We start from the raw sequence: 15,378 nt of genomic DNA on the forward strand, positions 1-15,378 counted from the left end.
GTCTCTAATGAGCGGTACTCACAGTCGATTGTTGAGAAAGATGCTCACATCACCAAGACAGAGGCTGCAGTTGGTCAGAATGAGCTAGAGATCCAGCAACTGAAAGGCTCCGTCAGCAGGTGTGCTCCAACATTCATGTGTTTTCTTTCCTCAGGCTGACATATGACTCGCATAGTAATAATAATAATAATAATAGCTTGAATTTATATAGCGCCTTTCATGAACCCAAGGACGCTTTACAAAATGTACCAACAACAATCAAAGACTATATGCCATAAGCCTGAGAAAATAAGTGTCTTTTCAAGGCAGCCTTAAAAGAGTCCAGTGTTGGAGCATGGCGAATCTCTATTGGAAGAGAGTTCCACAGGGTGGGGGCTGCCACACTGAACACTCTGTCCCTGAAGGTTCGCTTGACTGCCTTGGGGACAGTACATGTATACATAGTATACAGTACATGTTGAGGTGCTAGACATAAGTCATAAAACAGTATGAGAAAGTAAAGAGAAATGGAGAAATAAAATTGCAGTTCAAAGTTAAATTGGTACTGTACATTGATGGCAGATAAATAAAAATTACAGTGGGCTTGTACTATTCTTGGATTGTATTTCTAATGTCTTGATTATATTTTGTCATAATATTTCTCTTCGTAATCACTCTTTTGTTCAATCCCATTCTTTCGAACTTGCATAGCTTTACTTACTTACTTACTTGTCCCCTTCACCTCCTTCAGTGCTGAAGATGCGCTTGCGGCCATGCAAAAGGTCAGAGAGGAACTGCAACAGAAGGTTGACAAAGCAGAGGCCGACAAACATAACCATGATCTCAAAACGTCCGCTGAGATCGATGACCTCTGCAGAACCAAGAGCATCCTGGAAGAGCGACTCATTGAGCTCATAAAGTATGAAATGTGTCACCTCCCCTCTCACCTGAACACAGGGAAAGTAAATGGATGGATGGATGAGAAAGATATTGCTATTAATTAATTTTTGTGTAGGTGTCTGTGCTGTGTTAGCCTGAAAGAATGCTCTCTATCCAAGGCATAGAGGGGCAGATTCAAACTAGCACTGGAAACAGACGCCGGCTCCCTATTGGTTCACAAACCTATTATGTGCCCGACCTCTTCATTAAAAACAATTTAAAAAATAAAATAAAATAAAACATAAAAGGTTTCTACCCAACAGCAAGTACAAGGAGTAAAAAAGTGGAGGTGGGTGAAGAAAGCTATTCTCAGTGTATGGGTAAATATAAGTAATATAGGACAAGATCAAATAAATACTTTGATGGAGGAGAAAGCATGTGAAAAGTAAGAATAATAGATCCTAAGGCAGAGAAAGACATTCCTCTTTGCTTTACAGTCTTACTGTAACTGGTATTATCTGAATACGTACATCACCCCTCTGTTTATGTTAGTGGCTCACAGTACCCTTGTCCATGAAACAGCAGCATGTTGACTGTGTCAGCTCCGCTCCCATGGGGTGACGGGTGTAGCAATTTAATTTCACTCGCGCTTGTTTACTCTCATTATTTTCTCCTCCTTCATTATCTTCTGTGCAGTTGCTTCCTGAAGGCAAGCGATTGAAGCGAACAAGCAGTGTGTAGAATTAGAATATAGATAGACTATGCGGGGGTGTGTTCTGTCCAGGTTAGCTCAACTGAACATAAACCCCCACGATCTGTTCACCTTCATGCCTTGCTTCTTTTTTTCGGTCTAAATTAAAATAAAGTCACACCCGGGTGAAGTGAGGGGCACTCTTATCATCATACATCACATTCTGGCCACTTTTGGTGTCCTCACTTTTCTGTCCTCACTTTTTATCCTCAATTCCGTGGCTCAGCCAATCAAATCATCGCTATGGGTGGGGTACACACGCGCACACACAAGCTGGGCATAGGAGGGCCCCTCAAAAATATCAAACTAAAAAAAACAATGGGTTGTGGGGGATCAGTAAAGAAATGCAGGTTTGTCCCTGAAGGATCTGCAAGTGTGAATTACCATTTAATATTTAATTATGCTGCAGAATTGTCTCCGTGTGGAGGATAATCAGCTCTTTAATATTTATGGAGAAAGGAATCGCGGGGAGAGAGACAACGTTTCATTACTAGGATCTTCATCAAGGTACCTGATGAAGGGCTGTGTACTGAAACGTTCCTCTATTATTTTTATTTGCAAGTGAAGACATTTTGGTACAGTCACATTTGGTACAATAGTCGGCATACAGTCTTCTCTGACACTCCTGTCAATTTGTGTGTGTGTGTGTGTGTGTGTGTGTGTGTGTGCGTGTGCGTGCGTGCGTGCGTGCGTGCGTGCGTGCGTGCGTGCGTGTGTGTGTGCGTGCTTTCTGTTTGTGTCCTCGATGGTAGGGACAAGGACGCTCTGTGGCAGAAGTCAGATGCGCTGGAGTTCGAGCAGAAGCTGCGTGCTGAGGAGCGCTGGTGGTTGGTAGACAAGGAGGCCACTCACTGCCTTGGCTGCCAAGGCCAGTTCACCTGGTGGCTCCGCAGACACCACTGCAGGTGGGTCCACGGTGGCCCCTGGGTCACTACAGTACAGCAGTGGTTCTCAAACAGTTTAAGGACCCCCGGACCCCACGGACCCCCATCTGAATATATTTGGTGCCAGGGAGGCCTATACAAGATTTTCGTTGTTGAAATGGCTTAAAGAAAATCCAGATTTTTTTCTTTTATTTTTTTTAAGTTTGTTTAATTTTTTTAAATAGCATATCTTTTCAAATAGCTGATGTACAGTATACTATACTGTATGGTTAAAGTGGTTAAACTGATTTGTATGCTATATTAAAGGTCGTATAGACAACTTTTAAGCCAAAATTTAAAATATACTGTATCTATAGTTTTGGCCTTTTCCCCCTCTAGCATCCCCTGTATGGTGATGCTGGGGTGTTTTCCTGCAGGCAGACACTACCGTTGGCTGCCTCTGGGGTGTTTTGAGTTCTAGGTGTTTACAGCCGGGACGTTGGTGTGTGAGGGGGAGGAGGGGGTTAGTGGGGGAGTGAGGCAGAGTTTTAGCCAATAACAGCGCAAGGGTGTGACGGCGTCTTCAACCCCAGTCCCCAGCACAGTTTTATAATGAAAACGCGATTTCCCCACCAAATCTCCTGGTTACATCAATATCGTTCATGTGAAGTGGTTTATTGTCTCCACCAGGCCGAAGGCGTGAATCTCGTTTGTGTCCAAGCATAGGCATGGTCTGGGCATGGTAACGCCCCGCCTGCCTCTGATTGGCCTACCGACACTGCCCGTCTTGACTGTCCTCTGAGATGCGAGGTTACTCGGGTTACTCCGTGGTGGGAAAATAATACAAGAGAATGACAGCTTGGCACGCACGACAGAATGCGAGAATGCAGCCTTGTAACTAACTTGTACATTTTATTTTTGTATAAGAGGCAAACTAATATTGTTTATGCCGGTGTTTATGCCGTTTGCTTTGATGGAATAATTGATTGAACATGTCATGTAGTACATGCACCCAAATCAAATCATATTACGACATGTACACCGTAATATGATTTGGGTGTGTTCTAAATAAAGTGTTTGTGTTGATTGTGTAATTTATTTGTATATGTGTATTTATGTGTAAGTAAACGTGAAACATTGTAGGCCTACTGTAAAAAGGTCTCTTTTCCCTTCACCTTTATCCATTTTAGTATAGTATTAGTTTACTATAATTAGATTAATACACGATAATCACTAACACTAAAATCAAATCATAGTGCAACGTACACGTGTGTTCAATCAATTATTCCATCAAAGCAAACGGCATAAACCATATTAGTTTGCCTCTTCTACAAAGAGGGGCAGTGTCGGTAGGCCAATCAGAGGCAGGCGGGGTGTTACTATGCCTATGCTCGGACGCAAACGAGATTCACGCAGGTCGAAGGCATGTGGAGAGAGTATGTTTTGCACTCTGTCCGTCCATCCGTGTGAGTGTCCGTGTGTCCGTCCGTCTGTGGACAGCTAATCTCCGGCACCATTGGCTTGATCGCAGCCATACTATGCACACACACTCCCTGAATGCCACAGCTGAACCTTTTTCACATTGGCCTCTTATAGCGCCACCAGGAGGCCGCTTTGTGCAAACCAATTTTTTGGACCGTACACCTACAGATTTTGTCCAAACATCACGCAAATTGGTACACAGAGCCATTCAACCAAACGGGTCTTTCAGAATTTTCTCCATCCTGATAAAGTGATAATATTGGCTTCCAAAGTTCGCAGGAGTGCTCAGTTTCAAACAAAATGCCGCAAATCATGAACACATCGTGTGATTTACGTGAAATTGTGCACGCACATTCCCACTAGGCCGAGGAAGAAATGCCACTAGAACATTTTGAACTCAGCCTCATGGTGGTGCTATAACTGGCTGATTACTGTTTTTACATCTAACTGTACGGATCTGTGTAAAACTCCGTATGCACACTCCCTAGAGGTAAACCTTTGCCTGGAATTTTTCACATCTGCTCTTTATAACACCACCAGGAGGCCGACATAGGTAAAACACATTTTCTAATGTTACTCCTTCAGATTTTATCCAAATTTCACGCAAATTGGTACACATGCTCTCCATAGTCATGTGATCAAGACGGGTTTGTTTGATTTAAAATAATCCATCCTGATTGGCTAAGATTGTCTTCTAAAGTTTTCAGTAGCCCGATTTGTACCCGTTTTGTACAAATCACCACAACTCATCAACGCATTGTCCGATTGCGGGGAAACTGTGCATGCATATTCCCACTAGGCTGAGGAAGAAATGCCACTTGACAGTTTTCAAATCAGCGTCATGGTGGCGCTACAACAGGCCAAGTCGCGACACACACACACACACACACACACACACACACACGTTTATATTACTTTTTCCTAGTTTGTGCTTATTTGTTGAAATGGTGGAAGTGAGTCACACCACTATACCAATTCACTATGATGATGAATCAATGATGATAGATCATCCTAATGATTTTGATCATTAAAATGAATAACAGTGGACAAAGTAGTTCACATGAACGATGCTGTAGTAAAAGAAACTTTAATTCACTGTGCCAGGATGTGGAATGTTTCTAGTATTCTATGCATGGGTTGATGTGGTGAATCAGACAGACACATTAAATGTCAATGCAGTATGACAATTTTGACTATTTCGTTAGTTTTATTGTGTTTGTTCATGGCATAAACATTTGCGATGATTGGATCTTCAAGAGCGTAAAAAGTATTTAAACCTGATTATGCAAACGTTGGAGGTGTAGAAAAGTGGAGGAGCATCATTCTGTTGCACTACCCGTACTGTAGCACTACACCCCTGATTATCATTCTGTTACACTACCCGTAGCCCTACACCCCTGATGTGTAATGTAATGAATGTTCAATGTGTTTTCCTGTTCCAGGCTTTGTGGACGTATTTTCTGTTACTACTGCAGTAACAACTTTGTGATGACCAAGCAGAGTGGGAAGAAGGAGCGCTGCTGTGGGGAGTGTTACAGCCAGCACAGTGCCGTGGTGGAGAGGTTCACACCGGCTGAACTGAGTCCTGGAGACATCCAGCCACCTCCCCCCGGGGCTGAGCCACGCTCGCCTCCCCAACCAGCGCCATATAAACCTACTCCAAGGGTGACAGGTCAGAAGACACATGGTGGAACCATGAAAAATCACATTTATAAACATACTCTACAATTTCTTGTGTGTTTTCCAACATGGCTGGCACACACGCTCACTGGCTCATTGGTACGATTTGCTAAAAGCTAAATTGCTAAAAAATACCCATACATACAATAATTTGAAGGTGGGAGAAAATCACTGCAATTTACCCGGTAAGCACAAAGCAGGCATTTTCTCACGTAGCCTCTGATCTTCTTTCAAAGGCAGTTACTGTACAGAGGTATTTTGTGGTAGCTGATAACCCCTTAGCAGAACTGAAAAGACTAGCCCGCAATATGTTACAGGAACAAGGAGAGGAACTGCTCCTGCTGCTGCAGAAGCTCACTCAATAGACGGAAGTGGAAGCTGGTGACATTTTCTGTTTCTGCATGCCACCTGTCGCTGATACCGTTAGTTAGGAGCGAATCCTGGGGAGGCCTTTTCCCCCCAACGGCAGTATTTTGATAATGGCAACTTTGGCAAGCTGTTGAACTTGAGGTTTTTTATTTTAACCCATTTTGGGCGGGAATCCCTTTTGGTGTTTTAAACATGATGTTATAATTTAGCTATTGAAAAATAGCAGATCTACAAGCTCATAGCGCGCCACCGAGTGGCGCGCTACGAGCTTGTAGGTCTGCTATTTTTGAAAAATCGTGAAAATATTTATTTCAGAAAACTGGAGGATTTAGAAGATTTTTTTTTTATTTCGAGGTCAGGCCTAAATGGGTTAAGGCAAACAACCGGCGCTCATACGGTTAAAGCTTTCATTGGTATTTGAACACTAATTACAGTCAAATGTTTTGTTCTTATTGCGTTGGTCAGTTACAGTACATACCGGTATTCCTCTGTTCCCCACATAGTGTCGGACCCCAGCATTAAATCTGATGATGGAGGAGTCTTTGACATAATCACGGAGGAGGAAGTGAATGGAGTCTATGACAGCGACACCATGTCCCAGACCACAGGCGGTTCCCTTGAAGGAGAGCTGGACAGGAGGCCTCCCGAATCGTCAGATATGTGAGTGGGTGACATTGTAGATGCTCAGCTGTCGCAACCATTCATGATTGTGTGCCTGTCAGGAACCACCTGAATTTTGAAAGATGTACAATTGATATTCTCTTGTACTGTTATTCCTTCACACAGCATCAGCAATAACACGTATTGATTATCGTGACTACCCCTGCCCCACCCCCCCACGTCACACACACACTTCAATCACCAACTTACTATGACATTTGTGATGCACGCGCGCACGCACGCACACATGCACACACACACACACACACACACACACGCACGCACGCACGCACGCACGCACGCACACACACACACACACACACACACACACACACACACACACACACACACACACACACACACACTCTCATTGATGTTCAATTTGTTTGCCCTACACTGCTGCAGGTTCCTCCTAACAAATCAATGCACACTGAGTTGACTTTTATAAGGATCTTCCTTGGACAACAGCATCATCATTTGAGCTCATTTTACAGTATACATTTAGACGTTGTTGTTTGACATACTGTACTTTATGATGTGAATAAGATAAAACAGTGCACATCCTCTTGGTACTGAGCCAAACTGTTAAACTAACAGATATCATGAACACAAGAACAAATGTCCTGTCTGCTGTGATTGTGAATAAATTTACCTGGAGCATTACAAAGTGAGTTGCGAGCCCTTGCTTTTGTTCATACTTTATGATGTGACCATGTATTCTTGTTGAGCTGTGCGACAAGAGGCGATCAAGAAATGTATCTAATCCCAATGCCATGCTGGCACAAACAAGTCTACTGTATCAGCTGTTTTTCGTGCGGTAAACGATCATACGACAAAGTATTAAAACATGTACCGTAAGTTGTGTTCCTGAGGATAGTACCAATACATGCTTTGTTGAAGTTTAGGGGAATAGCATAGACATGAGCATAGAAAGACCACAGAGCACACAAGTAAACCAGTCTTAATCCATTGATACCTGGAACGCATCCATGTCACGTTAGCGTTAGCGTTTTAAACATTATGTTATAATTTAGCTATTGAAAAATAGCAGATCTACAAGCTCATAGCGCGCCACCGAGTGGCGCGCTATGAACTTGTAGGTCTGCTATTTTTGAAAAATCGTTAAAATGTGCCTCAAATCTTTCCGAAAATTGTCATGATAGTTTATATATCACAATATGTCTTTTTTGACCCATCAATCATCAGAGGCACAGGAGATCTGACCCCAGATGACCCGGAGGAGCATGTGCTGACCGTGCAAGATTCGGAGATAAACCTTCTCAAGTCCGGAGAAGTCACGTAAGTCAATCATATAGCGTGTCCTTGCACAACCCGTGTAGGCTTTGGTATGACGCGTACACGCTCGTAACACTCTGGTTCGAGTGCGATGAAAAAAAACACAGAAAGAACGGAAATGAACTTTTCAGTTTGACATTCACTCTCAGTGAATGTCAACTATAAGTGAAACCCACTGGTTATAGATTATTTTGCTTTTTTCGTTCAATAACAATCTACAAGTGGTTATGTAAATGGATGCACCAAAGCCATGCATGCACATCTTGTTGCCACAGCACCTCAAAGGCCCTTAAAACAAGGCTCCAGACTTCCCAAAACAAACTGGTCAGGCTACTACTTGGCCTCACTCCCAGAACCCACCTCACCCCTGCCTATTTTGGCAGGCTGGAATTTCTTAGGGTTGACGATAGAGTACAGCATCTTGCAATGGGTCAGGTCTACAAGATTCGATACACCACCAAGATACCCATGTACCTGTCTAGATACTTCCTTAATGTCAACGAAGTCCACAATCACAACACCTTAGGGAGTTCAACAAACCAAGGGCAACCCAGAATCGGTTCATACTGTATGTCTTCCCCTTTTTCTTTTTTTACTTTATATGATGATTTCCTGTTTTTTCATAGAAGTGTACATTTGTACATCTTTAATTGTTATGATGAATTGAAAATGGTGGACCCTGACATAAACAAGTGCTTTTCATGGTTTCGTCCACAAAGTAGCAGTTTTTGTATTGGCTTGTGCTTTCGTTTGAAATGTACCCATTCTACATACTGTGAAATAAAAATTTCAATCAATCAATCAATCTTTAACTGATATCTCCATCCCTAAAGGCTGGCTGTGCCTCTCAGCATTGACGACATTTCTCAGTTTGGCGATGGCTCCAGGGAGCTCTTCGTCAAGTCCAGCTGCTACAGTGTCATAGCCATTGTTGTGAGTGACAGTGGGCCAACCATTAGCTGGATGTTCTCCTCCGAACCCAAGAGCATCTCCTTTAGTGTTGTTTACCGGGAAACCACTGACTCCTCAGTGGAGCAGTCTAAGGTATGTCAATTTACCTACATCCAGATTGAGAGTAATGGCATAATATAATTTATTTTGTATAATTTGTGGTTTCCTCGAACTGTGCTTACCGGTACTCTATAAAATGTTTTCAATCATGAACCCTAGTCTACAAATGAGAGGGTAAATGTTCACTTAAGTATAGTGCAAATGAAAACAATTTAGTGCCTCAAAGAAACTGAGATGAAGGGTAAACATCAAATCTAGCATCTGCTTAAATAGCATGCTTATCTAAATGGCATTCTTAGCATTGTGGTCAAGCAAAAACGAATCAAAAACAAAAACATCTGCATACCTGTATAAATACTTTAGCATCTATCAAAATAGACGAAAAGAAGGCATAGAGGTGTGTATTTACTGTATGTGTCGTGTGATAGCTGCTGGGCATAATTTACTGTATCTTACTGACACAAATATGACAAGATATAAATTAGGCTCAAGGCGTCTAATGTGCACTTCTAGGCAAGACGTGTTTATTTGTATTGCACATTTTATGCACCGGTACACAATTGTAGTTCTTTGTAATTGTTAATATAGTTCTACCGTTACTGTACTGTACTGTACTGTACTGTAGTAGGGGGGAGTGTGTTTTGGGGCCAGCGTTCCGGTTACCGTTAGGGTCCACTGATTACAAGTGCTGTACAGCTCAGTCATGTTTGTAGTTGTTTTTCTCAATCAGAGCTAATCTTTTACATGAGAGACAGCGGCCAGGCAGCGGTGGCCGAACGGTTTGCGGAGCGGTCTTGATACCGGAAGGTCGCCAGTTCGTATCCCCGGACCGGCACATTAAAATTACCACCGCTGAAGTGCCCTTGAGCAAGGCATTGAACCACTACCATGAAATGTTCTATGAGCAGGGCCTGGCTGTAAACAAGTATCTGATGCTTAGTCCAGTTACCCTGGGTAAATATAGTAACTTTGCTTTGCTTTGCTTAGACAATCACAGTTTAATCCAAGATACTGTAGCTAGCACTCATTTGCATGCATGTTGTCATAATATATTGCTGCCCTCCTTTCACCATCCATAAATATAATAGGCACAGTTACATCCTGAGTATTCATTTAATTTGGAGAGTGTAAAAATAGACCATTTGTGGGTGTCTTTGTAAGAAGGATAGACACCCGCACACTGTCTTTGCTTGCTAAATAAAGAAAACGTAAAACAAGTAGTACTTAAGTATACTTAAGGTGAAAATATTTCATATGATTTAGCCACACCTGTAGTTTACCAGAATAACAGATGAGGAACCAGTGATTTCAGGGAAGAGGAAGTGGCCCTATCGATAAACAGGAACCCAAATAAACAAATACATAAATAAACTGGATTCCGAGATTGATAAACCGCTGATTCTATTACATCATCCTTACATCAACATTGTTATTGTGGCTCCTTCCAGAGTAAATGATGTTTGCATATGCCCAAACTGAGCTGGAATGTCATGGGTCCCAGATTTATAAATACCATAGCGGTGCCCGTTGGAGTCTCTACAGCGTTGCCTGTCGGGCACTGGCCTACTTGGAACGATGCAAATTGGAAATGCATTCCCCACCCAGTTATTATGTCTGTGTCCCGTTTATGCCCATATAGTTCTTTGTCAGGCATGCCCAAATATGGAGTCTATGCAGACGTCAGAATGATTTGTGTCAGAACAGTCCAGCTCTAGATGTGGACACTGGGCAGGGGCCCTGTCCAGAGCCCGGGCAGAGGGCTTTTGTGGCGGTTCTGGACAACCGTGGGTCCGACCGACACCGGCCACTGCACTTGTGCATTTGACACACGCGTGTGTCGAATTTGTTACGTGGATTACAGACAGACGTACGTACGACGTACAGAGACTTGGTGCATTTATAGTTAGATGTTTGAATCATGTCCAAAATGTTTAGACTCTAGAGTCTAAACCAGGGGTTCTCAACATTTGTGGCTGGGGAGTTGTGACCCCCAGAAATGCTTTGGCCATGTCTCGCGACCCCAGCTCCGCCCCCCTCCCCACCCCCAATACAAATTGTCCACTACAATAACCTTAATAATAGAGAAAATACATCATAAATAAATATAAAACAATATAATCATTAAGGAAAATGTACTATTTTTTAACAAAAAAGGGGGGGTCTGGGGACCCCCCAAAATAATTTGGTGACCCCCAAAAGGCCAAGGGGTCGCGACCCCCATTTTGAGAACCCCTGTTCTAAACTAAACAATGATAAATATTACTAGGAGGAAGCAATATCATGCATACAGTATTATGGCCCCCCACAGGCAAGCAGTCCACATGGATGTTAATGTATATGTGTGTATGGAACAGGAGTGCTACCTATGGAGCACAGATCTAATTAGCATTCAGTGCATTCACTGATAAAGCAGTGGTTCCCAAACTTGTTTGCTCGAGACCCAAAAGAGAAGTTTGATGTCGCCCCAGGATTATTATTTTGTTTTTTTTACAATGTTTTGAAATAATAATAATTAAAAACAAAATGTAGGAAACAAAGTGTTCTGTTTTATTTTGGGGTTGTTTGCCCCTTGTCTACAATTAAGCACCTGCCCCGTGCTCTAAATCAGTAGTTCTCAAAGTTTTTTGTAATTCAAAACTATTTAAAAAAATGTTCAAAACTATCAGATGTACAAGCTTGCAGCGCGGCACGAAGTGACACGCTGTGAAGCTTGTACTGTATATCTGATATTTTGGAATAAACGCAAATATCTAAAATGACACAGATGCTTTCTCGGTTTTAATGGGTTAAACGGATTGTTCAATTACAAATACTTTATTCTACAAATTGTATTGACCAATTAATATATTAATCAGACCAAGTTCATCTTCTCTTCTCAGGTTTTGATTCCCCTGACCCGGTGTAACTCCCATAAAGAGACCATTCAGGGACAGCTGAAAGTCAGAAAACCTGGGCTCTACACACTTATCTTTGACAACTCCTTCTCACGGTAGGAGACTCTTGACATCTCCTGTCCTTTAGCTGAGAGGCTCGTCATTGCCTACTTGTGGATGTGTGTGCACCTCTTGGACTGGCAGGGGTTGGTTAATAAATTAAACACGTTTGTCCATTCAAGTATGTATGACCATATGTTACAACCCAATATGTCTAGGGGTAATTAAGTGTAACATTTTGACTATACCAGTCAAAATATTTCAATGTGTTCTCTGTGTGAGGTTGTTATATTACCCAGACGTCTCACTGTGCAACTAGAGAAGTTTATGAGTGCATCATGAAATTGGATATTGATTCATGTCAAACACACTATTTTTGTGTGTGTGTGCCTTTTGATTCAATTTCCTGCTGTGTCAGCATCCCTTCTCATTTACACAACTGTAGCTCTTTAATCTGCAACCTTATGATTACAGGTTCATCTCTAAGAAGGTCATGTATCACTTGACAATCGAGAAGCCTGTCATCTACGATGGAAGTGACTTTCCCTGATGCAGGAGTGGAAGTGAAGCCACAACACATGGCAGAGGTTCTGGGGATAAACGTTCCATATGGGGTTAAAGGACAACGTCCACATTATCTTTGTCATTTTCAGTTATTTAATTTGAAATCCCCATTTTTAGCCCTATAGTTTATCTTTACTTAAGCTGATTTTGTCTAAACCTCATTTGCGAAGGTTCCCTACTACATTATTTAATACTAAGATTTTATGTTTCACGGAAGGTTATTTTACTGTTGCATCAGTGAAATGTTAATGGAAAAAAAACCTTCAAGTTTACTGTTCAGCTAGTCACCAAGTAATGGACCCTAACCATCACACTTTTCTTGGCATTTGTTTAATCATGGGACATTTAGTTGTTTCTGATCGTACTACCTGCTTACTTTGACTTTGAAACCTTCTCTCTGTTTTTTCGAGAAGGGAGCACAGCAAGCAACAGCAGTACATGTTGTAATGCTACTGTATACATCTGTGTTGTCAGAAAAACTGTTCTACACCTACAAAAAGTACATATTTTGGAGTGGGAGAGGAAAAACATTTTTTCATCAGCTGTCAATTATATTAAGTACATGTTGGACCTTCAACAGCATGCACCTGACTCAGCGTGACCCAGGGAAGAAACATAAATGTGTAATGTGTTCTTTTCAAGTCGATCAAGGAAAACAAACTCAAATTCCATAATTAATTGCCAGGCACAGAAAATGAAAGCTAGTTCAAAAGGCTTCAGGGTAGAACCGAACGGCAAGATTAATGCACATTATTTCTCAGGAGGGAGAACGGCAAGATTGATGCACATTATTTCTCAGGAGGGAGAGGCCTTGCGTTGTTAGTTTCTCACAGCACTCAGTTGGAACTTAAGCCACATTGTATTTTCTACGGTTGTTTTTGCTTAAACGAAAAAAGACGATATTTGTTATGAAGACGACACATATTTTTTTGTGGACACCATGCAAACAGAAAACAGAGTTTTCAAAAATACGCTGAGTGTAAACACTATGATTGATAACATGCAGAAACTACATGGCTGGCTGTCAATTAACAAGTATTCCAAGTGCCAGTTACCTGCCAGAGGTTACTGTGCAGCAATTGTAAGTTTAACCCTTCTAGTGTCCTCAAAACATTATATCTTATGAATTAAGAATAGCACACAGCACAAGGCGTAAAAGGTATAGTATCAAAGCCTCAGTCATTATTGGCATGCATATTAGATAACCATTTTGTTGTACTCCTAAGTCCTACGGATCCCAATGTGTTTGAATGTGTGCTTTTTAATTTGAAACCTTAACTCTCAAAGCAATAATGAATGATCTTTGGTCATTTTACATGGAGTTGTTTATACACCTAATGAAGCAAGGGCTAAATGCTGCTCTCAGAGATCTGTTTGCATTTCACAAACATTTCTCTTTTTTATTCTTTGATTTAATGTAATTCTGTGCAATTTATATACTAAGCCTCATATTTTTCTCTATAGAATTGCACTTTGTGAGGGTATTATTTTTAAAGAATCATGTTACAAAAATATTTTAAAACAAATCTGTTACTTTTATATGGTATTTGTCAAAGAAAATCACAAAGGTACAGCTTTTCTACATATTGTCTTTGACCGTGACGTGTCAGTGTTGGGGAAGTGAACTCATGTTCCCTAGTAACACTCTTATGGAAAGTGCTAGACCTGTCAAACACAGTGAATATGAATAAAATCTGAGAGCAATAGCTTGTCCCCCATCACCCACAGTATTTACAGTATTTACAAGTGTGTAATTCATTATGACAGCTTTACAAAATGTCTCAGCGCTGTGTGATATCACTCTAGAAATGGCACAAATCACTAATGAGTCATTAGTAATGACTAATGCACCTTCTGACTTGGGGGCACAGGGGCCTGTGCACAGGCATCATTCAATTCAATTCAATTCAATTTTATTAAAGTGTCAAATCACAACAAGTTGTCTCAAGACACTTTACAACCAACAATGATCCACCCAGAGCAAGCAATATTGCGACAATGGTAACGAAAAACTCCCCTTTAGGAAGAAACGTCAGGCAGAGCCCGACTCTAGGGTGGGCGGCCATCTGCCTCGACCGTGTCGGGGGAGAGGGGGGGGGGGGGGGGAGGGGAAGTAGAGGGGGAATAGGAAGAAAGAATAGAAGAGAGATAGACAGGGTGGGCTCAAGGGGGCAGGCAGACTTTCCAACGTTGAAGCTCTGGGTCCTAGTGGTAGGAGGAGGGACTACAGGCGGACCCGTGGATTCATGACCGGGAAACCCCGTGCAGCTGGGCTTTAACGTTGAGCGCTCGGTTGCCCTACGTCACTCAGGACCTCAAAGTTGAGGTCCTGGGAGGGACTTCCGGCAGTCTTCCGGGTGCTTCAAAACGCCACTGAGCAACTTCCACTGACATGAATAGCTGGGGGGGGCGGAGCTTCGCGCCAGTTCAGTCTCTATTATATATATACTCTATGGGTGGGCTCCATGGAGGGGCCTGGTCCATCATGATCATGATGAGCACGCTGAAAAGCAGTGATGAAAAGACAAAGTAACGCATGGGCTACACACAAATACTCAAGTAGGCTATAGGCTACTGTACGCTAGTATAATTTTGAGCTGGTATTTGTACTTTACTTGAGTATTTCCAATACTTTTACTTCTACTGCCTACATCTCAGATTGGATTGGATCATTATTCATTAACCACTTCAGCATATTTGAAAATAGCTGATCTGTTGCAGCTGTCCAGTGCTTGGACACAGAGACACAGACACATAAATTATTGAACACAAACAATAGTGGATGCGCAAACTTGGAAAACTCTACAACAAGTGCTTCAGGATACAGATCACGGGTACAGAAAGCATCGCCTTATGGCGACTCAATTATTGCAGACACTGAACAGAATTTTGCTGATGCCTTAGCTCTCGG

The 15,378-nt window shown here is 42.0% G+C and overlaps 1 protein-coding gene across 6 annotated transcripts in view; it reads left to right on the plus strand.

Moving 5' to 3' along the window:
- Positions 1–14,173, plus strand: part of fyco1a (FYVE and coiled-coil domain autophagy adaptor 1a) — a 29,998-nt gene extending 15,825 nt beyond the window's left edge. For 3 of the 6 annotated variants that reach the window (XM_079506502.1, XM_079506501.1, XM_079506503.1), the window contains exons 10-18: positions 1–119; positions 731–898; positions 2,362–2,514; positions 5,397–5,626; positions 6,507–6,663; positions 7,870–7,962; positions 8,793–9,003; positions 11,850–11,959; positions 12,378–14,173. In XM_079506502.1, the coding sequence (XP_079362628.1) occupies positions 1–119; positions 731–898; positions 2,362–2,514; positions 5,397–5,626; positions 6,507–6,663; positions 7,870–7,962; positions 8,793–9,003; positions 11,850–11,959; positions 12,378–12,453 (1,317 nt within the window). In that variant the 3' untranslated portion in view covers positions 12,454–14,173. Of the gene's footprint in view, positions 120–730; positions 899–2,361; positions 2,515–5,396; positions 5,627–5,951; positions 6,116–6,506; positions 6,664–7,869; positions 7,963–8,792; positions 9,004–11,849; positions 11,960–12,377 lie in introns of those variants that run through there. The other 3 variants (XR_013790463.1, XR_013790464.1, XM_079506504.1) reach the window with 3 other exon arrangements.
- Positions 14,174–15,378: the final 1,205 nt, after the last annotated feature.

This window comes from Electrona antarctica (assembly GCF_951216825.1).
Source record: "Electrona antarctica genome assembly, chromosome: 7".
Taxonomy (NCBI): domain Eukaryota; kingdom Metazoa; phylum Chordata; class Actinopteri; order Myctophiformes; family Myctophidae; genus Electrona; species Electrona antarctica.